Consider the following 9,692-nt stretch of genomic DNA (forward strand, 5'->3'; position numbering starts at 1 on the left):
TTCTGTAAAAGAAAAAAGTATTTTAGTATACAGCGCTGAAAGATCAGTGCTATCTGCGCATATTAAAGTCCAACAGATCCAACAGAGGCAGCAGATTGAATGTAATGTTTACATTAACGATATACAGTATATATCTAAAATGTAAACAAACACAATTTGAATAGAAAGAACTGCCCTAATTGTGCATCCACTATAACTAGTTGCCAGGTGATGATGTGTATCTCCTTTACAGGCTGTCATATTGCCCTTAAAATCAAATATAAATTATTTTTGTGATGAAAGTCAGCTACTTTCTCCTAATGAATTCTCTCTTTTACTCCCTTGTAAGCCACTCCTACCTTCAGTCAGTGAAAATGAAACTTATCCCTGCTTCCTGATTATTCTGCATGTGGGATTTATCTGGTTGTGTCTGACTTTCTTTGCTTTTTACGGTTTCTATTCCTAAGGGCTGTTTGCGAGCTTCTGTAGGCTATGGCAGAGGCAAACATTTCATGGGCTCAGGATCAGTTCAGCTGTCCGATCTGCCTTGATCTACTAAAGGAGCCAGTGGCCATTCCCTGTGGACACAGTTACTGTATGAGCTGTATTACAGACTGCTGGGATCAGGATGATCAGAAGAGAGTCTACAGCTGCCCTCAGTGCAGACAGACCTTCACTCCAAGACCTGTTTTAGGTAAAAACACCATGCTGGCTGAAGTGGTTGAAAAACTCAAGAAAACAGAACTGCAAGCTGCTCGTTCTGCTTACTTCTACGCTGGACCTGGTGATGTGGAGTGTGACGTCTGTACTGGGAGAAAATATCAAGCTGTCAAGTCCTGTCTGGTTTGTCTGAATTCTTATTGTCAAAATCACCTTGAACAACATGACATTTTCTTCAAAAGTAAGAGACACAATCTGATGGATGCAACTGGACGACTGCAGGAGATGATTTGCCCTCAACATGATAAACTGCTGGAAATGTTCTGTCGTACTGATCAGCAGTGTATATGCTATCTGTGCATGATGGATGAACATAACAATCATGAGACTGTATCAGCTGGCACTGAGAAACAGGTACACACAGATTAACAGCACACGGATACAAATATTATAGTATATTTTTCAATATTCTAGTATGTTTCTTATATATCAAAATACTTATATGAGTTTCCTGGCCTTTGTGTGACCCAGGAGAGAGCATATGAGGTTACTAAAAGTGTTGATGCTGCAGAGGCCACAAAGAGCACCCAGCTGTAACAAAATAATGAGACTAAGGACCTTGAAGATAGACTAAAGCCAAGTTTCTACCAGTAAAAAGATATCAAAAGGCTCTGTGAGATAATGGTGGCAAATAGTATCCACTGGTTACAAAAATAACAAAGGGGCACAGAAATGAGGTAATGCCAGATAACAAACTGTATAGAAGAGGAGGTTTTGGACTAAGACAGTCAGAACGGACAGCTGGCCGGTCTCATGTTTGTTGGTGTTCAATAAACTACAATTTTGGCATCTGGAACTCAAGACTCCGAGAGTTTTCTTACAACTTAGAGAGATTCATCGCGATATTCCACGACAATATACATGCAAATTAAATTACTTTTTCTATATTCTATTTTTAATAATTGCAATTGTAATTGGATTTTTCTATTGTTGTAGTCAGATATTACAGTAACATTTGTTATCCAGTTCTGATTATGGTTTAAGTTCTTGCTCTAGTCAATGGCTTAAATGTCAGTGTTCCAGTGTTCCATTAAACCTTGAACAGTATATTGACCAATGACAACTTGTAGATAAGTCAAGAAATGTTGGCAACAGACTGGGCACCGCCTCCCTTCTGGCTCAGTGATAAATCGATAATTGGGCTGTAGGCAAGTGATGGACAAAATAAAAAAATTCAATTTATTTTAAATTCTACTTTATCAATTGCTCAATAAAATGTATTTACAATTTGTTTATCTATGTTTTCATTAATTGATTGGTTTTTGATTATCCGATTGTTAATTATGTATTTCTATTTATCCACTTGTCTAGCCAATTTAATTAATTGTTTAGATGATTTATCAATTTCTCACTTGATTATTGAGTGGCACATGTATTGAAGAGTGAAATGTCTCAACAGACCCGGTTGGAGGCGACACTTAAAACAAACCAGCAGAAAATCCAGGAAAGACAGAAGGAGCTTCAGGAGCTGAGAGAGACTGTGGAGTCTCACAAGGTGAGTTTTGAGCAGAAGAACAACTGCTGGCTGCTGGAAGAGCTGTTTCACACTCAGTTTGGACTCTCCTCCAGTCAGTGAGGAGCCCGGTGCTGGAGCACTTTCCAGTCCCACTGAACCCCACTGTGGTATTGATGGGAATTCCGGCTCTTTCAGCTCAGTTCACCAAAAAGTGCCGTCTCTTTTGGCTCCCAAATGGCTCTTAAAAAATAAGTTTTGTATTTTTTCAAGGCAAACAGTGTGCGATAGTTTGACTATAATTGTATTGTATTGGTTTGTTATGGTGGGCGGCACGGTGGTGCAGCGATTAGCACTGTCGCCTCACAGCAAGAAGGTCGTGGGTTCAAACCCTGGTTGCCCTGGCCTTTCTGTGTGGAGTTTGCATGTTCTCCCCGTGTCTGCGTGGGTTCTCTCCGGGTACTCGGCTTCCTCCCACCATCCAAAAGACATGCAGGCTAGGTTAATTGGTGTCTCCAAAAAAATTGCCCTAGATGTGGATGTGGATGTGGATGTGGAGGTGAGTGTGAGTGTATGTCTGTCTATGTGTGGCCCTGCGATGGACTGGCGACCTGTCCAGGGTGTCCCCCGCCTTTCGCCCAATGTTAGCTGGGATAGGCTCCAGCCCCCCGCGACCCTGTACACAGGATAAGTGGTTGACGATGGATGGATGGATGGATGGATGGTTTGTTATGAAAATGAATGCTATTAAACATTTGCATTTAAAGAATAACTTTTTATTGTATATAACCAAAATGCATATAAATCTAAACTAATACAATCTGAACAGCATAATAGAATATTGCACCATATCAAATAAAAATAAATAACAATTTGCAAAACTGCAGCATCCCACAAATTGAAATAAATGTAAAAAAGAAGGATGCTATTACACATGTGCATTTAAAGTATAACTTTTTAATGTATATAAAGTAATACAAAGTGCATATAAATGTAACAATTCAAAACGAATATACCACAGTTAGTTCCGGTCCTCGAATCTGATTGGACGAGAGATGTTCCATGAGCACTGATGGTGTGACAGCATCAGAACGCAGATGCTTCACTGTGTGTATCACTCCACTTGTGTTTGTGCTGTTCTAAATTAAAATGTAAGCATAGTGCTTATGTGTTAGGAGTTACTGTCTTTATTTTTGAAATTACATAAGTTAGCCAGCAGGTGGTGGCAAATGATCATTTTTGTGTGTAATATGAGCCAGTTGGTGACATAAAGTGAATCTGTTAGTCATTGTTTACATAGAACAGCGCTCTTGTCAGTTTCTACATTGGATACATGCTGTTTAAAATGGCGGAGGACATTGCTGTTTCTATAGTGAATGACATTTGCGCACCAGCTACCCCGAAATAGAGAGGAATACCCCACTTGGACGTCTATATTCCACTGAGAAATCTGACCTTCAGAAAGCTGTAAGCACACACACACAGACAAACACACACACACATCCATCCGTCTATCTTTTTTATCCAATGAATTGTTAGAAACAGCACAAGCCGTGATACTATTTCTTAAGTGAACATTTATAATTACTAACGGAGGCTTGGACGCATCATTTGTTTTGAACCAGCAAAGGCTGATTCTGATCGGTCGTGTAATAAAGTAGTTCCATGCACAAATGCATTTTTATGACTGTACTCATAAATGTAAAAAAAAAAAAAAACATTTTTTTTGTTCATTGAACTGTTGTATAAGCAAAATCACACTCGCATTCGTGCTATATGGCCTTAAATCAGCACTGCTGTAATTACCTACGGCACTCGGCCTGCAGCCGAATAACAGCAGTGCTGATGTAGGGCCATATCGCACTCTTGCTCGAGTGATATTGCTTAAATACGATCTAAACAACATAATAAGTTGGCTCCGCCCTCCCTCATGCATCTTCGATTCATTGGTTGACGCTATGTGTCTGATTGACAGGAACAACAGGTGAGGCTGTTAGTCTGAGCACACAGTCAGAATGAATGAGTGTGCGCTTGAGCATTTAGGCATATATTATTTTATTTATTTTTCATTCTTTGAATTAGTTAATTCTATTCATTTAAATCTTTTGATTATTCATATCTTAATTTTTTTTTTATTTTTATAAATAGATTCTTCTCTTCTGATATGTGAGCCAGCTCCCAACGTTCACCTGCAAGAGCCGGCTCTTAGAGACAACTCGTTCGTGAACGACCCATCACTACACTGTGAGTAACAGGCTGTGTGAGGTACCAGTAACCTCTCTGTGTGTCCTAACAGCGATCTGCACAGTCAGCAGTGAAGGACAGTGAGAGGATCTTTACTGAGATGATCCGCTCCATTAAGAGAAGCCGCTCTGAGGTGACACAGCTGATCAGAGATCAGGAAAAGGCTGCAGTGAGTCGAGCTGAAGGACTCTTGAAGCGACTGGAGCAGGAGATTGCTGATCTGAGGAGGAGAGACTCTGAGCTGGAGTTGCTTTCACACACAGATGATCACATCCTTTTCCTTCAGGTTTAATCTTTTAGCTCTTAGGGATTTTGTGTGCTGGGGTAGTGTAGTGGTTTAGGCTCAGGGCTGGTAGCTGGAATGTTGCAGGTTTGATCCCCACCAGATGCAAGCTGTGAGCAATCACCATTGTGCCTTGAGCGAGCGAGGCTTGTATGCCCAAGATTGTCCCTGTAATGTGTTTATGGTACTGTTCTTCTTTCAAATTACGTGAAAGTCCCAGACACTAATTCTATTGAAATTGATTTCATTACTCTTTGGGTTGTTAATGTTTAGATATTTCTGTTGTATTTTCTATTAAATAATTCTGTCATTAGCTTTTGTTTCTATTGTTTGTCTTTTTTGATGTTGTTGTTGTCTTTGTAGAGTTCCAAGTCTCTCTCTGACCCTCCTGGATCTACAGACTTACCCAGAATAGCTGTCAGTTCTCTCTTCTCTTTTGATGGTGTTAATAAATCTGTTTCTAAACTGAAAGAGAACGTGGAGCATTTCTGCAGAGTGGAGATAGAAAAGATATCTGAAAGAGGTAAAACATGTATCTTGTTCTATCATGACCAAAATATTGGTACTTTTTCTTCTGTCTTGCTTTTTGTCCCTCAATATTGAAACAATTCCTCCAGAACATGTTAAAATGAGAACATGTTTTTGTATCCATGTATGTATATTTTATTTTTTTAATTGGACCAGTTCAAAGGCTGAAAACATATTGAATTCAAGTTGATTACAATGCTAAAATGGCCTGCACAATTTTATTGGTGCCTTATATTTAATATGTAGTAGTACAGCCTTTGCACATTCTCAACTTTATTCAGTACATCCTATAGCCATTAATGAGATTCCTAAATCTCTCTTGAAGTTTGGTCCAGGCAGTGCCATTTTAGGATATCTTTGTTTATAAGCCAAGAATACATTTTTTTAAATCAAAGTGGATAATAGGCAAAAATGGCAATATTTTGGTGACAACTGTAGAAAAACAAAATGTATCAAAATTAATATGGAAAAAATGTACAAAGAATAAGTTGGTAACACTTTAAAACAAGGGTTATGTGTTAACATTAATTCACAACATTAGTTGACATGAACTAACAATGAACAAATCTTTTATTAATTTTAAAACGTGTTAACATTAGTTAATGCACTATGAACTTACATGAACTAACAATGAACAATGGTATTTTTATTAACTAACATTTAGAAAGATTAAGAAATACTTCAAAAATATATGTTGTTCATTGCTAGTTCATGATAGCATTTACAAATGTTAACAATAAAGTGCAACCAACATTTTTCACTTACATTTTACACTGAATATGTCTTTATGTTTCTATAGTGACATATATAGAAATCATCCCCACCCCTGAATACATGACCAGGGAGGAGTTCCTACAATGTAAGATACGCAAACAGTCGCAATCTGACAAACATGTTTTCTCTAATGTCACAGTAAAAACCTTTTTAGATTTTAATTGAAATATTATATTCCTTTATAGTATGTTTATTAAGCTGTTTTCCCCTTGTGGAAACCTTAGCTGGTCCCCACATTTTACCATCATTGTGGGGACATTCGGTCCACAATGTAGGCAAAACCTGATGCGCGCACACACACACACACACACATTTGGTCACATTGAGATTGAAAATTTGAAGATTTGCCCCACATTTCACCATGTGATGTCAATAACTAACATGAAGTCAAATGTTTTCCAGTAACTTTAATGTTTATTATACATTTGCATACACATTCGCATTTTAATGTTTATTAAACTATTAAAGATCCAGCAACTGTCATAAATGAATGTCAGATTTCTGATTTTGATGCTGATGTCTTTTGTCTTCATTAGATTTCTGCAAGTTCACACTGGATTCAAACACAATTAATGAATGCCTGTGTCTATCTGAGGGAAACACGGTGGTTAATTTCACTGACACAGCCCAGCCGTATCCTGATCATCCAGATAGATTTGATTATTATGCTCAGGTGCTGTGTAGAGAGAGTGTGAGCGAACGCTGTTACTGGGAGGTTGAGTGGCGTGAGAGAGATGGGATTGAAATTTCAGTGTCATATAAGAGCATCAGCAGAAAAGGAGATGATGATGAGTGTGTGTTTGGGTTCAATGATCAGTCCTGGAGTTTGTACTGCTCTGATTCCAGTTTCTCATTCTGGCACAATCACATAGAGACTGAAGTCCCTGTAGTCTCCAGCTCCTCTAGAATCGGAGTGTATGTGGATCACAGTGCAGGAATTCTGTCCTTCTACAGCGTCTCTGACACAATGACCCTCATCCACAGAGTCCACAACACATTCACTCAGCCTCTCTATCCTGGGTTTGGGGTTTATGATGGGTCAGCTGCTAAACTGTGTGATGTAACATAATTCATTGTACAGAAATACAAATAATAATAATACCATGTACTGTTACATGTTTGTTATACAGCTGAAATAATCTAAATAACAAGTCAATCAATAGAAACTGTCAAAAATCCTAAAAGTTCAAATCTTATCAGATTAGTCTATTAATGGTTGTAGTGAGTGAGTGAAAAATGAATGTGAATATATCATTTAAACAAAGAAGACAAATAATGTTGTTTATGTTGCATTAAATAAAGGAGCACTATACATTGTTTTGTGTTTTCTATCATTACATTTTAAACTCATCATTGTGACTTGTATTCTGTTAACATTCGGCCCTCTTTGCAAATTAGGCGAGAACTTTTGCTTACAGAAATTTTCTTGGTCTGGCTCCAGCTTATTTTATAAATTTATGTTGATCATCCCATTCAGGAGCATGTCTATGGGTGTGCAAGTGTGGGCAGTGCCTACCCAAACGGGTTGTCAGGTAGGACAAGAGGTGCAGGTCCAGGTGGTCATCATCTCTGTGACGCAGATCTAGAGGAAAACACATGCATGTATGGGACTTACCGGTCTCAGTAAACAAGATGGTTTCTGTGGTGACGAAGCATTATAACATAATGTTTGACTCACCATGCTACCACTCTATTTCCAGACCAATTGAAATCTAGTCAACAATGTTTCAAAGAACCCATTAAAAAGGTTTGATGAGCAGTTTTCTTTCCTGTGTTGACGTATTTCCTATTTCCTTGCTTTGAAACATGTATGGCGACTAACACTATACAAAAAAAATTTACTTGAAATATTACTGAAACATATTGTATTATAATTAATATTATTGTAATATTGAAACAGTAAGTTGGGGCAGGACATTTGTAAGGATGGTACCTATTTAAATATCTTCCAGTTTACCTCACAGACATGAACATTGATTTGTTACTTGCTATAGTGACTGGTGGTATTTGGGGAAGGAGATGTTCTCATTCTAGAGAGGATCTTAATGGACAAAACTTTGGATACGCCTCTGGGTGTATGATGGGTCATAATAAAGAGAATTTGCATAATAAATGAGGGCAGAAGAGTGTTGGACTGCAACATTACATGAGAGATCAACTAAAATGTACACTAGCACATTTTTGGCAGTATCCAGGAATACTTTTATATGTTTATATGTCAGCAACTTTCATCTAACCAACTCTCTCTCTCTCTGTTAGCCACTCCTACCTTTAGTTCTGTGATGAAACTGCTTCCTGCTCAGGCTGGGTGTGTGATTTAGATGCTTTATGTCATTGTGCTTAATTTGTGTTTTACTCTGTATATTTCTAAGGCTTGGTTGTCATGGAGCTGCATGCTTGTGTGCAGTAAAATGGCAGAAGCTAATATTTTAGTGGCTTAGGAGACGTTCAGCTGTTCAACCTGTCTGGATATTCTGAGGAATCCCGTGGCCATTCCCTGTGGACACAGTTATTGTATGAGCTGCATTACAGGCTGCTGGGTTCGGGATGATCTGAAGAGAGTCCACAGCTGCCCTCAGTGCAGACAGACCTTCACTCTAGGTAACAACACTATGCTGTCTGAAATGGTGGAGAAACTGAAGAAAATAAACTCCAAGCTGCTCGTCCTGATCAGTGTAATGCAGATGTGGAGTGTGACGTCTGTACTGAGCTGAACCACAAAGCTGTCAAGTCCTCTCTGGTGTTTCTGAACTGTCAAAAAAAAACCTTGTACAAAATGATAATTTTCTTAAAAATCATATTCTTGCACCAGCACATTTCTCACTTTACATGCTTCCTCTGGGTTCCATTATCAGAAAGCATGGTATCTCCTACCACTTTTATGCTGATGACACTCTAATCTACTTACCGGTTAAAACGAAATGATCATAATGCAATACAATCTCTTCTAGCTTGCCTGTTGGAAATAAAAGGTTGGCTAACCAAAAACTTTTTATTTTTGAATGAAGATAAGACAGAAGTGATTATCTTTGGTCCTACAGACAATTTTAAAGTCAGGAATGGTGATTGCGGAAATCTTAATGCTTTCCTCTCTCATCAAGTATGGAACCTGGGTGTCCAGTTTGATAGCCAGCTGAAATTTGACAAACGTATTAGTGCTGTCATAGGATCCAGTTTCTTTCAGCCACGTCTACTCTCTAAAGTTAAACCCTTTTTGTCTGAGAATACATTAGAGATAGCAGTTCATGCTTTCATCACTTCTCGTCTGGACTATACTGTAATTCTCTTTATTGTGGAATTTCCAAATCTCTTATTGCTCGTCTCCAATTAGGTCAAAATGCAGCAGCAAAATTTCTAAAAGGCGGTCGGAAGTATGATCATGCTACCCCCATTTTAAAATCACTTCACTGGTTGCCGGTTCAAGCTAGAATTGATTTTAAAATGGTATTGTTTGTTTTTAAATCATTACACAACCAAGCTCCCAGTTCCTTGTTACTACATCCTTACAATCCACCTAGAAGTCTGAGTCAATATCTCCTCAATGTCCCATGCTCGAGGCTGAAGTCTAGAGGAGGGAGAGCCTTTTTGGTTGTGGGTGTGGCGCATGTTTCTCTGAAGGTGCATTTCATGATCATGTTCACAATAAAAACATTTTAGACACATGTTAATGTTTTGATTAGTAAATATTTAGTTGTTATTTTAAATTAGCCA

The 9,692-nt window shown here is 38.3% G+C and overlaps 1 protein-coding gene across 1 annotated transcript; it reads left to right on the forward strand.

The window, feature by feature from the left end:
- The first annotated feature begins 360 nt into the window (after positions 1 to 360).
- LOC127644723 (E3 ubiquitin/ISG15 ligase TRIM25-like) lies at positions 361 to 7,281 on the forward strand. The gene is made up of 6 exons (XM_052128056.1): positions 361 to 1,053; positions 2,099 to 2,194; positions 4,449 to 4,682; positions 5,043 to 5,202; positions 6,007 to 6,066; positions 6,518 to 7,281. Exons 1-6 carry the CDS (start codon positions 472 to 474, stop codon positions 7,048 to 7,050), a joined length of 1,665 nt encoding a protein of 554 aa, XP_051984016.1. The 5' UTR covers positions 361 to 471; the 3' UTR covers positions 7,051 to 7,281.
- Positions 7,282 to 9,692: the final 2,411 nt, after the last annotated feature.

Source organism: Xyrauchen texanus, chromosome 6 (assembly GCF_025860055.1).
Source record: "Xyrauchen texanus isolate HMW12.3.18 chromosome 6, RBS_HiC_50CHRs, whole genome shotgun sequence".
In the NCBI taxonomy this organism is placed as follows: Eukaryota; Metazoa; Chordata; class Actinopteri; order Cypriniformes; family Catostomidae; genus Xyrauchen; species Xyrauchen texanus.